The sequence below is a fragment of the Chiloscyllium punctatum genome, chromosome 17, assembly GCF_047496795.1.
Source record: "Chiloscyllium punctatum isolate Juve2018m chromosome 17, sChiPun1.3, whole genome shotgun sequence".
NCBI lineage: Eukaryota > Metazoa > Chordata > Chondrichthyes > Orectolobiformes > Hemiscylliidae > Chiloscyllium > Chiloscyllium punctatum.
The window spans coordinates 53,438,787-53,464,902 of NC_092755.1; the positions used below are offsets into that span (position 1 = coordinate 53,438,787).

Consider the following 26,116-nt stretch of genomic DNA (forward strand, 5'->3'; position numbering starts at 1 on the left):
TTATGTGTCAATATAGTAGTGAAATGAGGAAAAAAAACTTGTATTACACTCAAATGTAAATGAACACAAAAAGAGAAACAAAAACAAAATACCTGGTTTGCAAACAAAAGCTATTAGAAATCTCAAACATGTTCAATCCTAAAGCTATGGAATGAACTGAGAATCTAGTTGGAGATGGATTTGCGTAGGATAAGAGCATTAAGGAATATAAAAAGATAGTTGAATGGATTCAAGGTATAAGATCAGTCAGTATTTAACTGAATGGTGCAATGCAGTTGAATGGCCTATGTCACATGTGCATAGTCCTCAGCTTCAAACTCCATATATTCTCTACAACAAAGCCTGTCTATATCTACCTTGATTAACATCATCCAACAAGATCTTGCCTCAGGCTTGGCCTAACAAGTGAAGGAAATTTGTCCCACACAAATGTAAGACAATAACCATCTCAACGAGAGAGAATCTAATCATCTCTCCTTGCCATTCAATGCCATTAACATCACTGATTTCCCCCACCATTAACATTCTGGGATAACCCATGACCAGGAATGTAATTAAACAAGCTTTTGGCTAGAAGACCAGGTGAGAAACTTGGAATTCTCCGCTACATTGACGACTGCATTGGTGCCACCTCGTGCACCCATGAGGAGGTTAAGCAGTTCATCAACTTCACCAACACATTCTACCCTGACCTTAAATTTACCTGGACCATCTCTGACACCTCCCTCCCCTTCCTGGACCTCTCCATCTCCATTAATGACGACCGACTTGACATGGACTTTTTTTTTTAAAACAAACCCACCGACCCCTACAGCTACCTGGATTACACCTCTTCCCACCCTACCTCCTGCAAAAATGCCATCCCGTATTCCCAATTCGTCCGCCTCCACTGTATCTGCTCCCAGGAGGACCAGTTCCACCACAGAACACACCAGATGGCCTCCTTCTTTAGAGATCACAATTTCCCTTCCCACGTGGTTGAAAATGCCCTCCAACGCATCTCGTCCACATCCCACACCTCCGCCCTCAAACCCCACCTCTCCAACCTTAACAAGGACAGAATCCTACAGCCCCTCCCACACCGGTTCTCACTTTCCACCCTACCAACCTTCGCATCAACCACATCATCCGCTGACATTTCCGACACCTCCAAACTGACTCCACCACCAGAGATACATTTCTCTCCCCACCCCTATCTGCTTTTCGCAAAGACCATTCCCTCTGTGACTAACTGGTCAGGTCCATGCCCCCAACAACCCACCCTCCCATCCTGGCACCCTCCCCTGCCACCGCAGGAATTGCAAAACCTGCGCCCACATCTCCTCTCTCACCTCCATCCAAGGCCCCAGAGGAGCCTTCCATATCCAAAGTTTCACCTGCACATCCACCAATGTCATTTATTGTACCTGTTGCTCCCAATGCGGTCTCCTCTACATAGGGGAGACTGGACGCCACCTCGCAGAGCACTTCAAGGAACATCTCCGGGACACCTGCACCAATCAACCCCACCAGCCCATGGCCCAACATTTCAACTCCCCCTCCCACTCTGCCGAGGACATGCAGGTCCTGGGCCTCCTTCACCACCAGTCCCTCACCATAAATGAACACCTTATCTTCCTCCTTGGAACACTTCAACCCCAGGGCAGTTTCACCAGTTTCCTCATTTCCCTTCCCCCCCACCTTACCTTAGTTCCAACCTTCCAGCTCAGCACTGTCCTCATGACCTGTCCTACCTGCCAATCTCCCTTCCCATCTATCTGCTCCACTCTCTCTCCTCCCCACCCCCCCAATTTCTCTCTCCACCCTGGAGGCTCCCTGCCTCCATTCCTGAAGAAGGGCTTTTACGTGAAAAGTCGATTTTCCTGCTCCTCGGATGCTGCCTGACTTGCTGCACTTTTCAGTACTAATCTGATCTAAACTCTGGTTTCCAGCATCTGCAGTCCTCACTTTTGCCTAACACATGGGCACCAGCAGTTCAAGAATGGTGCTTTCTACCATTTTCACAATGGGCAATAAATGATGGATTCTGCCAAAGAAGTACATAAACAATGAATGAAATCAACATCTTCCAGTGAAAGCTAAAGTGTGCCTTGTCCATCTTCAAATTTGCTTGTTTTCTTGTTTACTTGAACAGGCTCCCAATTTCCATTTCTTCTTAAACTTCATCAGATCCAAACTTCTGCTGAGACTATACTACTCTTTACAAAGTTAAACACACAAAGTTAGGTACATCTTTCCCTTATTAGTGGCTGTCATATCTTTAGCCATCTATCCTCCCAGTTTCTCCACTTTGAGTTACTTTATTTAAACTCACCTCTGACTAAACTTTGGAATCCCATTCTAAGATCTATATTTTGCTTTTATAGTCACTCATGTTCTCCTGTATGAAATATGTGAAGACATTGGTCCACATTGAGGAGAATATATAAATGGAAGTCATAATTATCAAGTTCACTCACATTGCTTAAACAGTAACAGAAAATTTATAAAGCAGGACTAGCAAAGCTGAGCAACATTACCAAGTATAAAAGAATAGAATGCAAAGAGACAGGGTGCCTTGGGTGCTAGATGGCAAATCATGCCAGGAGAGGTTACTGAAATTCTAAAGCCCAATCTACATTTAAAGCATTGCCAACTTTGCCAAATTTCACCCAAACAAATCAGAAGATTTAAGCTTCAAAAGAATAATATTTAACTTGAAATGTTAACTCTGTCTCTCGCATTGACTAATTTGAGCAGCTACTATTTATTTTTGTCAATTTCCCGCAACTGCAATATTTCACTGATAAGGTTCTTTGTCAACCAATGTTCCTAGTTTGTTTTGTTTTTATAGCTACAGTTTTGAGGTGTAACACATTGCTCCTATTTTTGGTTACTCACCCTCACATAGGGCATACAGAAAATGATCCCTTCACCTGTGCCTAATACTTTGGCTGGCAGCTGTTTTCTTGAGCAATATATACACAGACTTCCATGCTTCACTCAGACCTATCCATTGATTGGAGTGAAACTCCATTCATATTTTATTCCCCATCAAATTCTTTGCAGCTTGAACATGAAGTATGCACAATTAGAAGAAGAGATTAATCCATTACTTTAATAGACTTCAGCAAGATCAACATTTGCGTAACTTGTTCACCAACACTCATTTCGGGTTTTTTTTAATTCAGAGGGAGGCAGCAGATAAACTCTAAACAAATAAACCAATCTATTTCTGCAAGTTCCACTGAACTTTGCAGTATACAAGGTTCAAACTAAGCCTATTCACAAAAAGGAACAACATAGGAGAGACAGTATTCACAAGCTGCAAATTCAATACATTTGCTTGGACATAAGACTTGCATTGACTATCACACATTCTTAAATAATTATATATACACATGGCGCTACTAGGGGCTGGTGCAAATATCTATGTTTACTCAGTACATAAAAATAGCATGGAATCTACTCCTAAATGCACAACACACAAAAATCACCTACAGTTCAATTCTAACCCTACACCACCAGCTCTACTAATTCATTCAAACTCCCATCCTACATTTGCAACATATTACAAACTCTCCACTCTATACATTGACATATACATTTGATACACAACCTGACATGCCCCAAAGCATTAAGATTCCTTCTATTTTGTACAAAGTAGTAATCCAGGATTGCACCAAAATTTAACATGACTCCACAAATTTCACATACTGGTATGATGTAGGAAACACTGTCTTTTATGTTCTTGCTTGACACTATGACTTGTGTTCCAATAAGAACAGCAATCTTAAGCAATAACAGAGGTGTATCAGATACCATGCTGTAGACATCAATCTGATGAGTAATGCAGTCATTATTAATCTGGCTTTATAGGGAGGGGCAAATTGCTGCAGCAAAAAGCACCTATCCACAAAGTGCAAGATCCAATGTTTCTCTATGTAAAACCCGTGTCTAGACTCAGAAGCAGCAAATGGTTAACACATCACCTTAATAGGCACTTCTACCTCATTACTCAGTTCACTGCTGCCCACCTATCATAATATCAATGCTTGGAAACCATACTCAGCAACGTTATATTTCTTGGCATAAGCATTGTTAATGCGATTATTCATTTTGTTCAGTGGCCGTGGAATGCAAGGGGTATGCCACTTCATTACACAAATCGTAACAAGAACCATTAAACAATAAGGGTATAAGACAGAGAGCTAAACTGTACAAGGGATTTAAAGCAAAAATTGCATTTCCATGGTTCTTTTCATAATCATGGCAGGTTTCAACCCCATTATAGCCAATGAAGTGTTTCTGACAAACAATCACAATTTTAATGTAGAAAAACAAAGCAACCAGTTTGTACACACAAACATCTAATGACAAAATAATCTGTTTTTAATAAAGTTGGTTGTGGACTAAATATTGGCCAGGAAACCATTAGAAATCTACAATGTTCTTCTTCAAATCATGTTATGGATCTTTTATGTTCACCTGAGATTACAGATGGGACTTGGTTTAAGGTCTCATCTGAAAGACAACATTTCTGGCAAGAGTCCTCCCTCAATTCTATATTGAAATTCAACTAAGATCGTGTATTCAAGGGCTTTCGAGTGGGATTTTAACTCTCAGCTTTCAGACTATGAAGTTAACAACGACCATCGGCTGACACTTGAAACAGGGTTCAATCTAAAACAACTGACTCACAAGAGCAAGATCAAAAATTTCATTGAATTACATCAAGCAGACGCTATAACACCGCACAACAATCACCAGGCAGGGGCGTTCCCTCCCAGTCAGGGAACACTTCAGCGGTCAGGGACATTTGATCTCGGACCTTTGGGTAGCCATTCTCCAAAGCGGACTTCGGACAGGCAATAAAGCACAGTGGTCGAGCAGAGGCTGATAGTCAAGTTCGGTGCCCATGAGGATGGCCTCAACAGAGACCTTGGGTTCATGTCACACTACAGGTGATCCCACTGCACTATACACTCACTCACTCTCTCACACACACTTACATATTCACACACTCACGCAGACCCTCTTTCGTACACACACTTACACCTCCCAAACTCTCACCCTCTCATGGCTTATCACATTCATAGTTTATCAAGCTCGCACTCATGCAAACACACACTTCATCACATGCACTCAGCCGCACACACTCACTCAGTCTCTCCTGCACACGCACGTGCACACAAATTTATGGCATGAATTTGTATTTGCAGATACGTTTTATTTTGCTCAAAAAATGCAGAACCAGCAAGCAGTCAATGCAGGCAGTGAATCCAAATAATATTTGTAATTCCACTTTGGAAATAGAACCAGTCGGAATCAAGATTAGTCTGACCCATACCTTTAAGGCCTTGTGTGAGCTGAGATGTCACCTTTTGTTATAAAACCTTAAACTATCTTGAGAATGTGACTTAAAAGTAGTTCTGTGGTTTACATACTAAAGAACCAAAACCAGCAAATCTATTCTAAAATATGAAAGACTTAACAATCTAGGTTTGTTCAATGCATCATGGTATCACTGTAATCTTTTGCTATACATTCTGTGTCTTATGGTCCTGCTTCACAATTACCTGATGAAGCAGCAACGTTTCAAAACCAATGCTTCCAAATAAACCTGTTTGATTATAACCTAGCGTTGTATGATCTTTAACTCAGTAATATTAGGCTCATTCATACCAATACACCACTGAAGAAAAATGATTTAACGTTGTCAACAATTCAATTCACTAATTCAAGCTGCCACTACTAGCACTATCACTGTGAAAAGCTTAAAACAATCAGCATTGGGGGGGGGGGGGGGATTTAAGGAAAAATTCTTTTACCCCCATTGGATGGTTGGAATCAGGAATATACTGCCTGGAGTGTAGAAGAGGCAGGAAAGACAGAATCTTTAAACTGTACTTGGATGAGTACTTGAAATGTAACGACATTAAATAGTACTGGCCAAGTGCTGGCAGGTGGGATTAGTGCAGATAGATCTGCACAGACTTGATGTAAACGGTCAAGAGTGTGGTGCTGGAAAAGCACAGCAGGCCAGGCAGCATTCAAGGGGCAGGAAAATAGACGTTTTGGGCAAAAGCGCTTCATCACGCTGCCTGACCTGCTGTGCTTTTCTAACACCACACTCTTGACTCTAATCTCCAGCGTCTGCAGTACTCACTTTCGCCCAATGGGTTAAAGGCCCTCTTCTATTCTCTGTGGCTATGAAACTTAAAATGAAGTGCTTACAATGAAAAACTCAGCAATCTGAGATACTGCAATACAACTATGAAAAGGAGATCTTACAAACATCGTCATTTGTTAGTGGAGCAGTGGGTGGCATGTGTACCTCTGAGGCTATAACTCCAGACTCAAGTACCACTCCAGGATTTAATGGTCAAGGAAAGGTGTATTCAAGATGCTGACAATCAGGTTGAGGATCAATTTGTAAATCCTCCCAACTTAAGCGCGTGGCAGGTGAGAAGAGTGGAAGAGATACCGAGTCAACCATTTAATGGAAAGAAAATTTAAACTTGGTCTATGTTGGCTGGGTTGGTGCCAAGAGCAGGGAGTTCAATCACCATTCCAGCTGGAATGGATGTGGGACCTGCCTCCTTTATCCTCCGTGTGGTGGAGGTCCTGTTGCAGTAGTTTGGACTTGACTTCAGGCAGGCAACTAAAAAACTACAACTTGTTTGTCTTCCTCATTCACAAAAGACATCCAGTTATCCAGAAGTTAATTTAGCAACCAGGAACTGCAATCTTATTGTATGATTACTGAGCAAACAACAACTATAGCCAATTAAATACTTAGCAAAGCCTCTTTATTAAATCTTAACCATTTTAAAATATTATTTTCAACCTCCAACCTCTGTTCTTGTGATACTTTTATTTAATGCACAACCCAAACATCAGCATCAGTATTTTTTTAAAGGAAGGAAAATATTGTCAGAGAGGGGCACAGATGCAAAATGTGAATTATTGTGGAGACCAGCCTCATAAAACCTTTTACTATGCAAGAATAATAACTAAAAGAGCAAAGTAAATCAACACTGATATTACAGACTAGCTTATTTGTGCAAAAGTCTTCCACCATGGGCATTTACACTCAAAATCTTCTAACTCAGAAAGGCAAACAAGTAGCACTTCCACCTCCCCAAATCAGTTCAAGAACTCACCATGAATACAAACCTTAGTCTCAGGTGCAGTTTTGTCCTCTCATCCTGAGCTTTCAGTTGAGTTTAATTGGTAGACTTCTCATTTCTTAGCCCTGAGCACAAGACTTCCTTTGCTGCCTTCTCCCCATTTCACTGAAAAGCTACCCGACCGTTTGACCAATTTGCACTAACATCTTGTGACTCTTTTTTTTTGTAATATCTCTATGCAGCACCTTGAGATGTACTTTAAAGTTAAATGTGCTATGTAAGTGTTGCTTTTGAGAAGAGGAATCCTTACACTTTTCAACCAATAGAACAGAAACAAATTATCCATCATTTATCTCATTTACTTTGTCTGCTTTAGGAACCCCCACCCAGTGTCCTAAACGACAACTGTCGATACACCCAAGACAGATTGTTCAGTTACCTTCTTGCCGTTTATGGGAGCTTACTGTTGCAAACTGACTGCTGGATTTCTCAACGTTTCAATAGTGGATTACAGTCCAAAACTTAGCCTTTTTTATTTAACCTGTTTTCCAAATCAACCTGTTTATAGATGAACCTCTGGAGCTGGTGGGACTTTAACCTGGCCTGACAGTCCAGGGTAGGGACACTACCAGTGTGCCACAAAAGGACCCTTAAAGTGCCTTTGGACACCCTCTTTGAGGTTTTGAGAAATACTATAGAAATATGTTATTTTCTCATTTGCCACTGATTGAATTCAGTGTGTTCAGTTGGCTATTTCAGATATAACAACTGAACTGGACTCCAAAAGTAATTTAGTAGCTGTGAAATATTTCAGAGCACAAATACAATATCTCTCACCAACCAGATCAGACTAAAGGCATCATCTTACTCGTAACAATTTTACCAAGACCAACAGAGCATTTCCAGGTAGTCAAATCCAGTCTTGGAAGTATTGGCGAAATATCTGATCTAGTTTCATGCAGAATATTCACAGAAACATTACGTTCTTCACCTCTGCTAATATCTTCCACTCTTCTGATTCTTAGCATTTCCACAAAGTGACTGGCAGTATTTCCACATAATTGCGCAAGAAAGTGGTTAATTTTCATTATGCAACTTTCAAACCACAACAGCAAAACTCTGCATCAGACCTAAATGAGAGTACTAGCACCAACCAGCTGAATGCCCTCTGGAATTTCTTACATAGCCTGTTAAAATGCCTATAGCCTAGATATTAAATGCTGCACAAAAATCTGGGATGTACATAAGCCTCAAATATAGGACCTCTGCCAAAGATTTTGAACTAAAGGTAAAGAGAGGAACTAAATGTCACAGCACATAACCAGCATCAATCTGTTTCCTTTGATACAAGATAAAACCTTCCTCCTTTGGGTGTTCTAGAATTTTGTTGATTGCAATGACTTAGTTGTTTGAAAGTGACAGAAGATTCTGCAGAAGATACTGTGGCGATGGAAGACAAACCTTGAGATTTGAAATTATACACTGGACAAACAGATGCAGAAACAGTAATGGACTTAGGGCAAGAATAAAACAGGTAATTGAATATGCACATATTTGGATGATCTAGCAATGAGGCACCAAAGTCAGCTCATTACAGACAAAATAAGGATGATAGTTGACTCAGCAGGCAACTAGATACAAAGCATGGTTGACAGAAGAAAACTAAACTGTTTAGTAGATATAAGCAAGCATAATAAATTTTCAGTGGGTAATGCACGGGTAGAACTTGAAGAGACATTGTTTCAGTAATCATTGTACATATTGAAATAATAAATCTTCTTTTACTGAACCTTCCATTGTCTCAAAAGGTGGTTCAAATGAAATGTTCTTCTGCTATGCATTTGCTATTGAATTGCCAATTTGGACATAATGAGCCTAGTTAATTGTATTACTTTATACAAGCAATGTTGACAGAGGCATAAATGTTGACTGGGACACTAGTAAATTCCACTGGTTTTCTTCAAGTTGGTCTATTTATCATTTGCTTTGTTCCAATTCTAAGTCTCATCTAAAAGGCTGACCCTCAGGCTTATATGGGACTTGAACACATAGCCAACTATCTCAGAAGCAAGATTGCTACAATTAAACCAATGCCAATTAGAGCAGAAGTTGCAACCACAGTGACTGAGCCTACTAAAACTTTATTTACAGGGCATACACAAAGGAAATGGGTGGACCTGATTTTTTGTATTCTAGGATATTAAAGGAAGTAGCTAGAGATAGTGGATGCATCAATAGCAATCTTCCAATAATCCTTGGAATGTCCCAGAGGTTTGGAAAACTGTTAATTTTAACAATGTTATTGAAAAAGGAAGGGAGATAGAAAATAAGTAACTATAGGCCAGTTAGCTTAATATCTATCACTCAGAGCATGTTAATATGTTTAAAAAATATAATGACAGAGCATTTAGAAATACATATTATAACCAAACAGAGTCAGCATGATGCCATGTCTGGTAAAATAATTACTATTTTGTTCAGGAGGTAACACATACCATAGGTAAAGGAAGACTCAAACCATGTTCAAATGAGATAAGCAGTCATTGTTTTTACCGATAAGGATACTTCATAAGAGCATGTGGTATTGGGGTTAATATCTTAGCATGGATAGGGGTGCAGCCTCCAAGAGGGTGTCATATCACATCTGAATAGGTTAAGTTAAAAATATCTGTTAGCATGGCTAACTAATAGAAGACAGACAAGGGGATGGGGGCATTTTCAGATAGCAATCTTAGGAGTGGGCAAGATGTTGACACAATACTCCAGCTGAGGTTGAACTATTCAAGTTCCATTAAGGTTCAGTATGATTTGCTTTTATACTCTTCACTTTTCTTATAAAGCTAAGGATTCCACACCTTTAACTATCATCTCCACTTGGCACATCAGCTTCAAACTGTAAAGCTCTCTATTCTTAAACCCACTTTAAAATTGTGCCCATTATATTTTGCCCTCCAAGGCCCCAGCCCAAGACAGCTCTTGAGGCCTGGTGGTTCTGCCTCTAACCCAGAATTCCAGTTCAAATCCTATTGCATAAATTGTTGGCCAAGGAAGGTGCTTTCGTAATGCAAACAGGAGAGATTCAATGGCGATGCTCCTGCTTCTTGCATACTGCCCAACCTGCTGTGCTTTTCCAGTGCCACACCTTCAGACTCTGACTCTCGAGCAACTGCAGTCCTCACTTTCTCTTGGGAGAGATTCCTAGTTAACTAAGTGATGGAAGAACAACTTAGACTCCTGAATGAACTGTAACACACCACCAGAACCCAAAAATACACTGAGGCCAACTGTGATGGCCCTCATGCCATAATAGCTGAGATTCATAATAAACAAAACTTAATAAACAATTCTTAAACTTAACCTCCCTTTCATTCTCCATTTGTCCAAAATTTAAAGAACGGAATAAAAGCCAGATATGTGGGTGAGCCATCTCAAATACTCAGGGCTAGAATGCACTGCAATTCAATTACACTCAGAGCGCAATTCAAGAAATAACACTGCATCTGCAAAGCATCTGCAAAACTAGAGTATACAGTACAGATAAACCATCAATAAGCTCACAGCTAGTTTTACTAAAATTCTGGCAAATGCTAATTACTGCTGCAGAATTACATTTTTAAAGGCTGTTAGAAAAACATAAGCAGAGTAGAATGTGTCTAAACAATACAGATTATAAATATGGAATCAAGCATATTTTCATAATGAACAAGATAAACAAAGGCAGAAGACAAAGGCTTAGAAATATACAGAAGAGTGACAGGGGTAAAAGAGGCACATAACTGGAAACAAAACAAAATGTAGAGAAAACCAAGCAAAATTGACAACATCAATTGTGAAAAACAAACAACAAAAGAGACAGAACACATAAGTCACATTTAGCATCCTTACAAAAACATCAATCCGTCTTTAAAAGCAACACCAATTATTGACTGTTGAAGTCCAATTTTGGAGTCCAATATGTTCTGCTCACATTCAGCAGGATTTAATTACATAAATATTAATAATGACCACATGCAAAAAAAAGGTTCTATTTCACTAAAGCAAGCACAGTGTGATTCTCTGTTAGCATGCTTCTTCACTGAAAATCAAAGTTTCCTTACGTATTACTGTTGGAAAATGATGAATGATCAAGAACCTGCTCATTGTCCTTTGATACTGGATTTATTGTTTTCTAATTTCCCTAACGGACATTTTAGTTTTTCCCTACAAAGTGATTATCCAGAATCTTTCACAATTAAGAAAACTTCATTCCCAACCTGCATAACACAAACACAAAATAATATCTGTCCACTACACCTAACAAAGTCACATCAATAAAAGAGATTGTTACCCACAAAGGTAGGCTTGAAATAAATGAGCAACCCTGAGGGGTCACCTTATAGAGATTTATAAAATCCTGAGGGGACATAGATAAGGTGAATAGCAAATCTTTTCCTTAGGACAAGTGAGTTCAAAACTAGGGGGCATATTTTTAGGTGAAAGGGGAAAAATATAAGAGGGGCCTGAGGGGTAACATTTTCACACAGAGGTGGATCAGGTGTGGAAAGAACTGCCAGAGGAAGTGGTAAATGGAGTTTGAGAAACTGGTAGGCATGAACAAGTTACACCAAAAGGGTCTGTTTGCATGCTGTACAACTATAAACTAAATTTGAGAATAATAATTGCGAAAAAAAACTTGACTGGATTTCTAAGAGTCAAATTATGGGATTTCACAGTCTGACCTTGCACATGATCTATAACTTGGATGACTACCTGGTATAAGAAAACATCAATTATTTTTTCTAAAGCAAACAAGCCAAATACCTCTTCAGATTCCTATATTACAACGTTCAGGGTAACAAAAATACAGAATGTACGTCATAAATTGGGTAAATTACTAATATTTTGCTATTCAAAAATTCTATGAATGTTATCTTTAAAACCTATCAATTTTCTTTGCTTGCTGTGTTAATAGAAATACTATATGGTGAAGAGGAGTAATTGGGGAATTAAGTCAGAAAAAACTTTACAAGTTCAACTATTATTACAGCACTGATAAAGCATCAAGAGATAAATCAATAAATCAGAGTCCAAGCTAAAACCTGAATTAGAAGCAATCCCTGGTTAACAAAGCAGTGAAGTTGATAGTCGTTATGTTGATGTTACACCGTCCAGCAATGCAGTGGTCCAGGCAAAACAAAAACAAACATTCTCATTTCTCCAAATATCAAATGCCAATAATTCGGAAAAGTCAATGGAAGCTTACATGGTATCAATTATCCTACTATTCATTAACATTATCTCATTAAACACAAGTTCCATTGCCCTCACTGTACATTATATAATTTAATGTAAAATCCTGTGTTCCTATTGCTCATTGACTCAAATTTTGTATAATTTTCCATGTTTTTGGTATAAACTGTAATGTCTATTTTAAACAATTTGAACAGCCTGGGTGCCACATCAATTGAAAGACAGACAGATACAGTATGGATAGGTTCTTCATTTAAATTGAAGCTTAGCTCCATATGGAGGCTCATGGTTCAAGTGCGTGTCTGAAAACTATTGTGGCCAACTACGAATTGGCTCACAGCCCAAGCTAATTGCAGTCCTGGAATCAATATGGATTTCCCTTTTCAGCTTTGTTTCTCATGTTTCTTTAACTCTTACTGTGTATAATCTCCACTCACCAGGTCATTTTTTTCTGATCGCTGAAAATTTGACTTCTTCTACAAAGAGCTGGAGACCATAGCTCCTGGTATTTCAAAATTGTTTATAAAGTTGCAAACTAATTGCACAAAGGAGCACAGGAAACTCTTTTGGATAACATGAAATCATCAAAAAGGAAGGGGAGAGCAAGGCAGAGGTCAGGAAATGAGAATGCAGAATAGATTGTTTAAGGGGACTGGTGGCTCGTGATATCACTCAACTGGAATAGAAAAACAATTTACAAAATCAAGTTACATAGATACATCAAATCATAATTTGTTACTACATTAAGCAAGTACTACACAGAAGCGAGTGAAAATCCCACATTAATATTTTAAAATTGGGTTTTTTTTTTAGATAAATAATGAAAGGCTTAGACAAGCAAGCTGATGGTGTTTCTGCTGAATAAATGGATGAGTAACTATTATTAAGAGCAGACTGAAAAGAATTGAGCCCAATATTGGGAGCATATATACAAAAAAAGACATTGAGCTGTACAACACAGAAACAGACCCTTCGGTCCAACTCATTCATGCTGACCAGGTAGCCTAAATTAAACTAGTTCCATTTACCAGCATTTGGCCCATATCCCTCTAAATCCTTTCTATTCATATACCCATCCAGGTGCCTTTTAAATGTTGTAATTGTACCAGCCTCTACCAGCTCCTCTGACAACTCATTCCATACATGCACCTACCTCTGCGTGAAAATGTGCCCCTTAGGTACCAAGTACAGCAACCACTCTGCCCTGGATTGTAAGCAAGTACAGAAGGTTGTGAGTACAGCCCAAACCAACACGGAAGCCAATCTCCCATACATAAACTCCACTTACACTTCTCATTGCCATGGAAAGGCTGCCAACATCTTCAAAGATCCAGCAAAACCTGGTAATGATCTTCCATCAGGCAGAAGACCCAGAAGCTTGAACACATGTACCAGCAGCTTCAAGAACAGCTTCTTCCCAGCCATTAGACTGATGAATGGACTCCCTTGTCTCAAATAATGATGATCTTGCTTACATCCTGTGCAATGTAACCTGTGTGCCTCTAAATTTTTTTTAAACATCCTATGATCTGCCTTTACTGCTCATAAACAAAGCTTTTCACTGTACTTCAGTACACATGACAATAAATCAACCAACCAATCTACCTCAGTAATGTTCTCCTACAATTTCTTCCGTCAGGCAGACGATACAGAAGCTTAAACAAACGCACTAACAGGTTCAAGAACAGCTTCTTCTCTGCCGTTATTAGACTGATGAATGGACTCTAACTTCAAATAATGTTGATCTTGCTTTGCGTGTCTCCTGTGCAGTGTGACCTGTATGCCTTGCTCTGCTTAAGCATTCTACGATCTGTATGTCCTTGTTTGCTAAGATCTGCCTGTATTGCTTGTACGACAAAACTTTTCACTGTACTTGGGTACATGTGACTACGATAAATCAAATCAAATCAAACTGCACAAATCACACTGACAGTCAGGTGAAACATATAAGCAAGTGTGCCCACATGCCAGCTGCTTCAGAGTCAGATCTTACAACCTTTTAGTCTCACTCAACATAAATCTTGCATTGTAGACTCTCAGTAGCTGTGCATTCTTGGGGGTTGGGGCTAAAATAGAAAAATTTCAAAGTGGCCTTTAGAGCATATTTAAGTTACTTCAGTTGCCTACTACTTCAAAGTACAGCTCACCTTAGAGCTCAAAGTTTTATAATCAGGCACAGGTGCATGGCCACACCAAAGTATGCAGATGCTTTTGATTGTGACCTCAGTTTCAGGTACATTGTAACACTTGATGGCACTGTTAAGCACCATGTCCTGGCACATGATGACAATGATATATATAGTGCTTGCGAGGGGAAGTAGGCAGGCCATTTCAGCTTGAATTCCAACTCATACAGTGGACTGGTGAGGGCAACAGTTTCTTACATTTTGAGTTTTGTTAGAGTTCCTGCTCCGATGTGCAAATATTGAAATAGTTCTGCAATCTAGCAAGCATCACTAGTAGATGCAGTATTTTGTAAGTGGAAACCAGCGAGGTGGCAGATCTTGACAGAGGGGCAGGGAGCGGGGGCGGGCGACAGAGGGGCAGGGGGCGGGCGACAGAGGGGCAGGGGGCGGGCGACAGAGGGGCAGGGGGCGGGCGACAGAGGGGCAGGGGGCGGGCGACAGAGGGGCAGGGGGCGGGCGACAGAGGGGCAGGGGGCGGGCGACAGAGGGGCAGGGGGCGGGCGACAGAGGGGCAGGGGGCGGGCGACAGAGGGGCAGGGGGCGGGCGACAGAGGGGCAGGGGGCGGGCGACAGAGGGGCAGGGGGCGGGCGACAGAGGGGCAGGGGGCGGGCGACAGAGGGGCAGGGGGCGGGCGACAGAGGGGCAGGGGGCGGGCGACAGAGGGGCAGGGGGCGGGCGACAGAGGGGCAGGGGGCGGGCGACAGAGGGGCAGGGGGCGGGCGACAGAGGGGCAGGGGGCGGGCGACAGAGGGGCAGGGGGCGGGCGACAGAGGGGCAGGGGGCGGGCGACAGAGGGGCAGGGGGCGGGCGACAGAGGGGCAGGGGGCGGGCGACAGAGGGGCAGGGGGCGGGCGACAGAGGGGCAGGGGGCGGGCGACAGAGGGGCAGGGGGCGGGCGACAGAGGGGCAGGGGGCGGGCGACAGAGGGGCAGGGGGCGGGCGACAGAGGGGCAGGGGGCGGGCGACAGAGGGGCAGGGGGCGGGCGACAGAGGGGCAGGGGGCGGGCGACAGAGGGGCAGGGGGCGGGCGACAGAGGGGCAGGGGGCGGGCGACAGAGGGGCAGGGGGCGGGCGACAGAGGGGCAGGGGGCGGGCGACAGAGGGGCAGGGGGCGGGCGACAGAGGGGCAGGGGGCGGGCGACAGAGGGGCAGGGGGCGGGCGACAGAGGGGCAGGGGGCGGGCGACAGAGGGGCAGGGGGCGGGCGACAGAGGGGCAGGGGGCGGGCGACAGAGGGGCAGGGGGCGGGCGACAGAGGGGCAGGGGGCGGGCGACAGAGGGGCAGGGGGCGGGCGACAGAGGGGCAGGGGGCGGGCGACAGAGGGGCAGGGGGCGGGCGACAGAGGGGCAGGGGGCGGGCGACAGAGGGGCAGGGGGCGGGCGACAGAGGGGCAGGGGGCGGGCGACAGAGGGGCAGGGGGCGGGCGACAGAGGGGCAGGGGGCGGGCGACAGAGGGGCAGGGGGCGGGCGACAGAGGGGCAGGGGGCGGGCGACAGAGGGGCAGGGGGCGGGCGACAGAGGGGCAGGGGGCGGGCGACAGAGGGGCAGGGGGCGGGCGACAGAGGGGCAGGGGGCGGGCGACAGAGGGGCAGGGAGCGAGCGCGGGCGGGCGACAGAGGGGCAGGGAGCGAGCGCGGGCGGGCGACAGAGGGGCAGGGAGCGAGCGCGGGCGGGCGACAGAGGGGCAGGGAGCGAGCGCGGGCGGGCGACAGAGGGGCAGGGAGCGAGCGCGGGCGGGCGACAGAGGGGCAGGGAGCGAGCGCGGGCGGGCGACAGAGGGGCAGGGAGCGAGCGCGGGCGGGCGACAGAGGGGCAGGGAGCGAGCGCGGGCGGGCGACAGAGGGGCAGGGAGCGAGCGCGGGCGGGCGACAGAGGGGCAGGGAGCGAGCGCGGGCGGGCGACAGAGGGGCAGGGAGCGAGCGCGGGCGGGCGACAGAGGGGCAGGGAGCGAGCGCGGGCGGGCGACAGAGGGGCAGGGAGCGAGCGCGGGCGGGCGACAGAGGGGCAGGGAGCGAGCGCGGGCGGGCGACAGAGGGGCAGGGAGCGAGCGCGGGCGGGCGACAGAGGGGCAGGGAGCGAGCGCGGGCGGGCGACAGAGGGGCAGGGAGCGAGCGCGGGCGGGCGACAGAGGGGCAGGGAGCGAGCGCGGGCGGGCGACAGAGGGGCAGGGAGCGAGCGCGGGCGGGCGACAGAGGGGCAGGGAGCGAGCGCGGGCGGGCGACAGAGGGGCAGGGAGCGAGCGCGGGCGGGCGACAGAGGGGCAGGGAGCGAGCGCGGGCGGGCGACAGAGGGGCAGGGAGCGAGCGCGGGCGGGCGACAGAGGGGCAGGGAGCGAGCGCGGGCGGGCGACAGAGGGGCAGGGAGCGAGCGCGGGCGGGCGACAGAGGGGCAGGGAGCGAGCGCGGGCGGGCGACAGAGGGGCAGGGAGCGAGCGCGGGCGGGCGACAGAGGGGCAGGGAGCGAGCGCGGGCGGGCGACAGAGGGGCAGGGAGCGAGCGCGGGCGGGCGACAGAGGGGCAGGGAGCGAGCGCGGGCGAGAGGCAGAGAGCGGGCGCGCACGAGAGGCAAGTGGGCTAAGACAAATGGAAGGGTGGGGCTGAGGTGGGGGGTGAAGGTAGCTAGGAATGCGATAGGTAGATGAAAGTGGGTGGTGATTGTAATAGTGGGAGTGGAGGGGATAGGTGGGAAGGCAGATGGACAAGGAGGACAGTTCACGAGGGTGGTGCCGAGGTGGAGGGTTAGATCTGGGATAAGGTGAGGGGACAGACGAGGAAACCGGTGAAATTAATGCTAGTGTCATGTGGTTGGAGAGTCCCAGGACTTGCATGTCCTTGGTGGAGTGTGAGGGGGAGCTAAGTGTTTGGCCACAGGGCGGTGGAGTTGATTGGTGCGTGTAGCCCGGAGATGTTCTCTGGGATGTTCTGCTTTGCACCGCCAAATCCTAGCCACCCAATACCTGAAGGAAAAATGCCTAATTTTCCGCTTTGGGGGACCCTCCAACCAAACCACATTAATGTCGATTTCACCAGTTTCTTCATCTCCCCTTCCCCCCACCTTATCCCAGAACCAACCCTCCAACTTGGCACCAGCCTCTTGAATTGTCCTACCAGTCCATCTTCATTCCTACTTAACCGCTCCAAGCTCCACTTTGACCTATCACCATCACCCCCCACCTTCATCTACCTTTTAGACTCTGATCTCAAGCATCTGCAGCCCTCACTCTCTCCTAGTTGATTAACAGCAGTCAACTGTTAATTAGTCAATCTGCTGGTCAGGTTAATGATGGGTTGCATGCCTTAAACTTTCTTCTTTTTTCTGTGTCTTTAGTCTTCATCACTGCCTGGCTTCAAGGCCAGTTTCAACTTGATAAAACAGGGTTCCTCAGCTTTCACAGTACAGTGTAGTTGTTTTCAATCAGTGTGCCATTGCAAGGACAGAAACAAGCATGGAATTTTCAGGCAGCAGCACTGCTACATGCGAGCATTGAGGCCAGCTCCACGTTTCTGATCTCCTTCGGAGTCTTGATGTCTATTTTTTGAAGTCAGTATCTGCCGAAATTCAGACCACACGTGTAGGAGAAGGGAAAACTGCTTGGTTATGCACTATGCTTGCGAATGCATAGAACCAAACATTTGGTATGAGCATGAATATAAAGTGAGACATGGAACTGTTTGTCTCTTTGAAGAGTGCCATGATACTAAAACGTTTAGGAACCACTGGTCTAGAGCACTCATCCCAGCTGCTAAGGTCAAAATCAAACTATTTTCAAGCAACATCTCAAGGAATTTCAGAAACCTTTCTACAGACAGCCTTGTGATCTTTAGTTATTCATCAGCTGGGAATAGGGAAAGCACAAGGAACGTGGTCAGTGTTCTAATATAGTAGTCTGCCCAGTGCAATTGCCGTCTAATTGCCATTAATGGGCATTGATGGCAGAGTGGTATTATCATCGGACTGTTAATCCAGAGAGCCAGGCTGATGGTGGAATTTGAATTTATTAGTCTGATGATGACCTAAAACCATTGTCAATTGTCAGGAATACCCATCTGGTTCACTAATGCCCTTCAGGGAAGGAAACTGCCATCCTTACCTGGCCTTGCCTATATGTGACTCCAGACCCACAGCAATGTGGTTGACTCTTAACTCTGGGCAATGAGAGATGGGACATAAAAGCTTGCCTAGCCAGCAATGCCCTCATCCAATGTTTGATAAAACAAGAAAATACACCACTTAGGTAGTCCGTCTGCACTTCCTGAAACACGCTTATACTTATCCATCCAAGTAACATGCAGGATTTTCTAATGGCAACACTAAATGGTATAACTCCATCTTGGGTTTGGTTGGAGAAGAACCAATATCTTATCAGCATTCAAATACTCAATACATCTACTCAATGGGTGTCTTCAAACACGTCTTCAGCTGAATGACAGGATAACGTCCACAGACATCCACATATCAGATGTCACTTACAGTCATGTGCAATATTTGTTCTTTCGATTCAACCTGCGGAGGTTGAAAAGCTTTCCATGAAACCTGCATTCAATTTGGACACTACGTGGGATGGTAGCTTGGAAGATGGAGAAAGAGTGGGCATAAGCATGCAACTTTGCTTGATGTCAATTCTGTTGGGAAAGGCATCGACTGTCAATCTGTTGTAGAGAATAACAGCAATTATTTCTTCACTGTAGCCTCACAACCCTCAATTATTTCTGTGAACACCTGATGTCACCCAGGATCTTCCAGATAGCATCCCAATTCTCATACAATAGAAAGTGCAGTTCTCTTGCTCATTGGTATTCTTGCAACTGTCCCAATTAGTACAAGACAAAATATATCGACAAAAATGTGTAATTTTGTACTACCAAACAACTAAATTATGTGGAAATAGGTGTTAAGCTATAGAGGTTGATGAGCATGGGAGACTGAAAACAAACTTCACACTTTAAGAAGCAAATCGATGCAATAGGGATTTACTAAGTTGCTGCCAGGTATATAAATTAAAACATTCTAAAAATTGGTGGTGTAGTGGACAGTGAAGAAGGTCACATCAGAGTACAACGGGAACTTGATCAGATGGGCCAATGACTGGCAGATGGAATTTAGTTTAGTAACTAGAAGTGTTGCATTTTACTAAGACAAATCAGGGCCAGATTTGTACAATTAATGGTAGGGCCCTGGGGAGCATTGCCAAACAAAGAGACCAAGGGGTGCAGATGCATAGTTCCTTGAAAGTGGAGTCACCGGTAGAAAGGATAGTGAAGATGGCATTTGGCATGCATGCCTTCACTGGTTGGTGCATTGAGTAGAGGAGAAAACACTCCAGGGAAAACACCACCAGCCTATTCAACCTCTCCCTATAGGTCAAATCCTCCAACCCTGGCAACATCCTTGTAAATCTTTTCTGAACCCTTTCAAGTTTCACAACATCCTTCCCATAGGAAAGAAACCAGAATTACATGCAATATTCCAAAAGTTGCCTGTACAAAATGTCCTGTACAGCCGCAACATGACCTCCCAACTCTTGTATGCAATACTCTGACCAATAAAAGGAAAGCATACCAAACGCCTTCTTCACTATCCTATCTACCAGCGACTCCACTTTCAAGGAGCTATGAACCTGCATTCCCAAGATCTCTTTGTTCAGCAACACTCCCTAGGACCTTACCATTAAGTGTATAAGTGCTGCTAAGATTTGCTTTCCCAAAATGCAGCACCTCGCATTTATCTAAATTAAATTCCATCTGCCATTCCTCAGCCCATTGGCCCATCTGATCAAGATCGTGTTGTAATTGGAGGTAATCCTCTTGAAAGATTTACCAGAGAATGTTGCTGGGATTGGAGAGTTTGAGCTACAGAGAGAAAATGAATAGGCTGGGGACTTTTTCCCTCGAGTGTCAGAGGCTGAAAGGTGACCTTATAGAGTTTTTAAAAGACCATGAGGGGCATCAATAGCGTGAATAGCCAAGATCTTTTTATCAGGGTGTGGTGGGAGGGGGGGTGTGGGGGGATGTCCAAAACAGATTTAAAATGCGAGGGGAAAGATTTAGAACAGACCAAATGGGAAACTTTTTCACGTGCAAGGTGGTGCATGGAACAAACTACCAGAGGAAGTGGTGGAGACGGGTACAATTGGAACATTTAAAAGGCATCTGGATGGGTACATGAATAAGAAGGGTTTGGAGGGACATGGACTCAATGCTGACAAATGGGACTAGATCAATTTAGGATATCTGGTCGGCATGGACCAAAGGGTCTGTTTCTGTGTTGAATAACTCTATGACTTGAAATATTGGGACTGCTGCTTTGAGAAAAGAAAATTAAGGGAAATGTAATTTTAATTAAAATTATGAAAAGATTGGACACAAACAGCAGGAAACTCATTGTTTAAATGACTGTGTAGTTGAACATAAAATGACACCCATATTGGTTGGGGGCAGGGGGAAGAGAATAAGGAAAGACAAGGCATGACCAGTTGAAAAGAGAACAATGACTGAGTGATAGTTTAAAAAGGTCAAAGAATGACTGGAACTTAGGTAAGGAGCATTAATTGAGATGGATGTGGCAAAATTCCGGATTAAACAAATTTGCAGAGGAGATTTAGGTAAGCCAAGCTGGGGACGTGCGGTGCACAAGATAGGCAAGGATCTATATGTATTTCAAGTTTCCTGCACCAATAATGCAAGATCTAATCCTGGATTGAGAGAAGACCAGCAACAGTGATGGATTTACTGATTAACAAGAGATATCCAAACACATTATAAATTATCTGAGGTAGCCATTTCAAGGCTGTGACACAGCTCTAGCTCAAAGGGCATTCACAAAGTACTTTTATCATTATACCCAAAATTTCTGGTTCAGTTACAGCCTGAAACTCAGCCGTTATTGTAGTTGGTTCACTCACTATATCAAAGAAAAGCAGTATGCAACTGAAAGGAAAGGAAGAAGTAGTTTTGTGTGATCATTGATTCACCTCTGGTGCTCATGAAAAATTGTGGGAAAAGGCAGAATTAAACCATACAATTAATCAAATTTGCCACAGACCAGGTAAGGATGGCAGTTTAGGGAAGAAAATAACCATCCTTACCTGATTTGATCTACATGTGACAACAGACCCACAACAATGTATTTGACTCTTAACAATTATGGACAGGCAATAAATGCTGGCCTAGCTATTAACACTCATGCCTCATGAATGAATAAAAAGAAACATACCATTATGCCTGGCTTTTCAGCAAATTCACAGTGCACTAGTAAAATAATTAAGAGGTAACACATCTTCTTGATTTGATTTGAGGTACCCAGTCAATTATTTTGCTCCCCAATCCAGGATATTAACTGCGCTGGGTTTACTTTGAACTGTATTTGTGTAGAATGTAATATAGTTCTTTGTCATTTGTTGCACTTGCAGCAGGGAAAAGTTTGAGTAAGTCAATTGAAATCGCAGTAGATGGTGGATTTGAGGGGTGAGACTCAGAGGGAGCTTGTCCCCTGAAGTCCAATTCCTATTCACTCTACTGTACTTGCAAATAACCACCCATTCCAACCTCCCTCTCTTCTCAAAATTTCTTCAGTATGTTGTCAGCTCTCAAATCTGTGCCCATTTTCCCTACAACTTTGTTTGAATTTCTTTAATCAGGTCTCCAAGCTGTTATAGATCTAACCAATTTTACCCATGACATGAACCCTCTCCACTCTCAAGTTTCTTTATAGCCATTGTCATGGTTGGCTGCAGTTTATCAAGTCTGACCTCATTAGCTCCATTCTGATCTAGTCATTTGCAAATGGATCATCAACAGCATAAACTTCTCTTTCCACCTTTTCATTGATACCTTGACGATTCTCTGCCTTTGGTCTATTCTTCTTACTCAACTTTAGGCTGCTACTTGATTGTGTAATTCAAAAAAAAATTATACCTGTTGCTGATGGCACCCAGCTGCACCTAGCCACCAATGGTCTCACTCCTGCATTGCCTCAGTACTGTCAAACAGACTCTGGTGTTCAAACATTTCTTGTATCTTCAGATAGCTATTTCAAGGGGCTGGGAGTATAAGGGTAGGGAAGCCTTACTGCAACTGTACAAGGGGAGATCACATCTGGATGGTACGACTCCATCCTAGTTTCAGTTCGACTAATTTTAGAACATAGAACAGTACAGCACGTTACAGGCCCTTCAGCCCTCAATGTTGTACCAACCTTTTATTCTACTCTCTGATCAAACTAACCTAAATCCCCTTCATTTTACTATCATCCATGTGCCTATCCAAGAGTCACTTAAATGTCCCTAATGTGTCTGACTCTCCTATAACCCCTGGCAGTGCATTCCATGCACCCACTCTGAGGAATGACCTCTGATATCTCCCTTAAACATTCCTCCAATCACCTTAAAAGCATGCCCTCTAGTCTTAGCCATTTCTGCCCTTGGAAAAAGTCTGATCATTCACTATCTATGCCTGTTATAATCTTGTAAACATCTTGAAAGTGGAGTCATAGGTAGATAGGATAGTGAAGGCGGTGTTTGGGATGCTTTCTTTTATTGGTCAGAGTATTGAGTACAGGAGTTGAGATGTCATGTTACGGCTGTACAGGACATTGGTTAGGCCACTGTTGGAATATTGCGTGCAATTCTGGTCTCCTCCCTATCAGAAACATGTTGTGAAACTTGAAAGGGCTCAGAAAAGATTTACAAGGATGTTGCCAGGGTTGGAGGATTTAAGCTATAGGGAGAGGCTGAACAGGCTGGGGCTGTTTTCCCTGGAACGGAGGTTGAAGGGTGACCTTATAGAGGTTTACAAAATCATGGGGGGCACGGATAGGATAAATAGACAAAGTCTTTTCCCTGGGGTCGGGGAGTCCAGAACTAGAGGGCATGGGTTAAGGGTGAGAGGGGAAAGATATAAAAGAGACCTAAGGGGCAATGTTTTCACACAGAGGGTGGTACATGTCCAGAATGAGCTGCCAGAGGAAGTGGTAGAGGCTGGTACAATTACAACATTTAAGAGGCATTTGGATGGGTATATGAATAGGAAGGGTTTGGAGGGATATGGGCTGCAGTGCTGGCATGTTGGACTAGATTGGGTTAGGATATCTGGTCAGCATGGATGGGTTGGACCGAAGAGGCTGTTTCCATGCTGTACATCTCTATGACTCTATCAAGTCACCTCTCACCCTTCTTTCACTCCAGTGAGAAAAGCCTTAGCTCCCTCAATCTTTCTTCATAAGACATGCCTTCCAATCCAGGCAGCATCCAGGTTCTGTCCCTTATTTAAAAGGAGAAATTGCATTGGAGACAGTTCAGAGAAGGTTCACAAGGGTGATCCTGAAATAGATGGATTGTCTTAGGCTAAACAGGTTGGGACTCTGTTCATTGGATTAATAAGAGATGCTCTCATTGAAACATATAGGGTTTTTAAGGGCTTGACAGGGTAAATGCTGAGAGATAGATTCTCCCATGGGGGAAACAATGACCAGAATAAAGAGGAATCAATCTAAGATTCAGACGTGGGGAAATTTCTTCTCTCAGTGGGTTGAGTCCTTATTGAATTGAAACTTGCCATGGTGGGACTCAAACACAGGTTCCCAGAATATTACCTGGATTTCTGGATTAACAATTTACTGATAATACCGCTACATTACGGGCGGCACGGTGGTACAGTGGTTAGCACTGCTGCCTCACAGTGCCAGAGACCCGGGTTCAATTCCCGCCTCAGGCGACTAACTGTGTGGAGTTTGCACGTTCTCCCCGTGTCTGCGTGGGTTTCCTCCGGGTGCTCCGGTTTCCTCCCACAGTCCAAAGATGTGCAGGTCAGGTGAATTGGCCATGGTAAAATTGCCCGTAGTGTTAGGTAAGGGGTAGATGTAGGGGTATGGGTGGGTTGCGCTTCGGCGGGGCGGCGTGGACTTGTTGGGCCGAAGGGCCTGTTTCCACACTGTAAGTAATCTAATCTAATCTAATCTAATTATTGCCTCCCCATTTCTAGATGTTCTATCGGTCATCTTTTATCAGACTTTGCAAATTTCAATTCATCCAAAATTCTGCTGCTGTACCTCCCTCACAAGATCCAGTTAACTATCCAAACTATCTTTGCCTTGAAAGCCTTTCACAGCTCTTGCGCTCCACATCTCATCCAGCCTATAATCTCCACTGGGCTTGCAATACAAATACTTCTGGGAAATACTTAGGATCCATTAAGGGTGCTTTTTACCTTTCATGGGGCATAGATGTCACTGGCAAGACCAGCATTTATTGTCCATCTTTAATTTTGCCTGAAAGGTGGTGATCAATTTTTTTTTAAAAACAGATGGAGTGCATTTGGTGCAGATACAATCACAGGATTCCTGGGGAAGATAGTTCAGGATTTTGACTCAGTAACAGTGAAAAGACAGCAATATAGTTCCAAGTCCAAACAGTAACATTCCCTTGCATCTGCTGTCCTTGACCTTCTAAGTGAAAGAATTGAGAGTTTGGAAGGTGCTGTCAAAGGAATCTTAGTAAGTTGCGGCAGTGCACCTTATAGATGGTACACACTGCTGCCCTTGTGCAACAGTGGTGGAGTGAGTGAATGTTTACGTTTGTCAATTGAGGTGCTTTGACCTGGGTAATGTCCAGTGTTCAATCGTTTCTTGATATCACATGAAGTGAATCAGATTGGTTGACAACTGGCATTTGTGATGTTGAGAACCTCAGGATGAGTTTGAAATAAATTATCCAATTGGTATCTCTGGCTGAAGATGGTTACAAATGTTCAGGGTTTTCTTTTGCACTTATATGATGTGCTCCCCCATTATTAATGGTGGGGATATTTGTGGATCACCTTATTAGTTGCCCAAATGTCCACCACCATTCACAATTCAATGACAAAAGGCTGCAGAACTTAAATCTGATCTCAGTGCTATGGGATTGTCTAGTTTTGATTATCATAAGTCTAACCCCCTCCCCATTTGACATGCATGCTGTTTTGTGTTTGTAGTATTACTGGGTCAAAAGTTATTTTAATAATGCTCCATGCTGCATTGATTCAGGACTGTCTCTTGCCTGATTATCAGAGTATGAATGAAGAATCACTGCACTCAAAAGGTATCTCTGCTTTCTTTCCATAAATGCTGCCAGACCTGCTGAGTTTCTTCAGCAATTTCTGTTTTTGTTTGATCTCGTACGATTGTGGCAGAATGAAGGAAATGTCAGACCATGTGGTTACAGCTTGTGATTAAATACAATCCTGCTGCTGCTGGTGGCCCATGGCATCACTTGGCTGGCCCAGTTTTGAGCTGGCTGATCAATTCTAGATTATCCCATTAAGTACAGTGGTGATAACAAAATATGATGGAGGTACGCCCAGAGTGAAGCAAAGATTTCATCTTCATAAGGACTGTGTCATGGTCATTCTTAGCTTATGCTGTCATGGACAAAGGCATCTGCAGCAGGTAGACTGGCGAGGAAAAGCTCAAGTAGATGTTTCCCTTTATTGGTAACCTCACCACCTGCTGCTGACCCAGTCTATAGCTATGCCCTTCAAGATTCATGAGTTCAGTCTGTTGTGTATTATGAGACCACTCTGGATAACGGACACTGAAGTCATTATCCAGAATAT

The 26,116-nt window shown here is 44.2% G+C and overlaps 1 protein-coding gene across 2 annotated transcripts in view; it reads right to left on the bottom strand.

Annotated features, from left to right (window-relative positions):
• Positions 1-26,116, bottom strand: part of LOC140487842 (paxillin-like) — a 158,838-nt gene that overhangs the window by 59,313 nt on the left and 73,409 nt on the right. Inside the window, exon 1 of one of the 2 annotated variants that reach the window (XM_072587149.1) lies at positions 8,104-8,144. The exons of the other annotated variant lie outside the window; for it this stretch is intronic. Within the exon in view, the coding sequence (XP_072443250.1) occupies positions 8,104-8,140 (37 nt within the window). The 5' untranslated portion in view covers positions 8,141-8,144. Of the gene's footprint in view, positions 1-8,103; positions 8,145-26,116 lie in introns of those variants that run through there. 2 annotated transcript variants of the gene reach the window in all.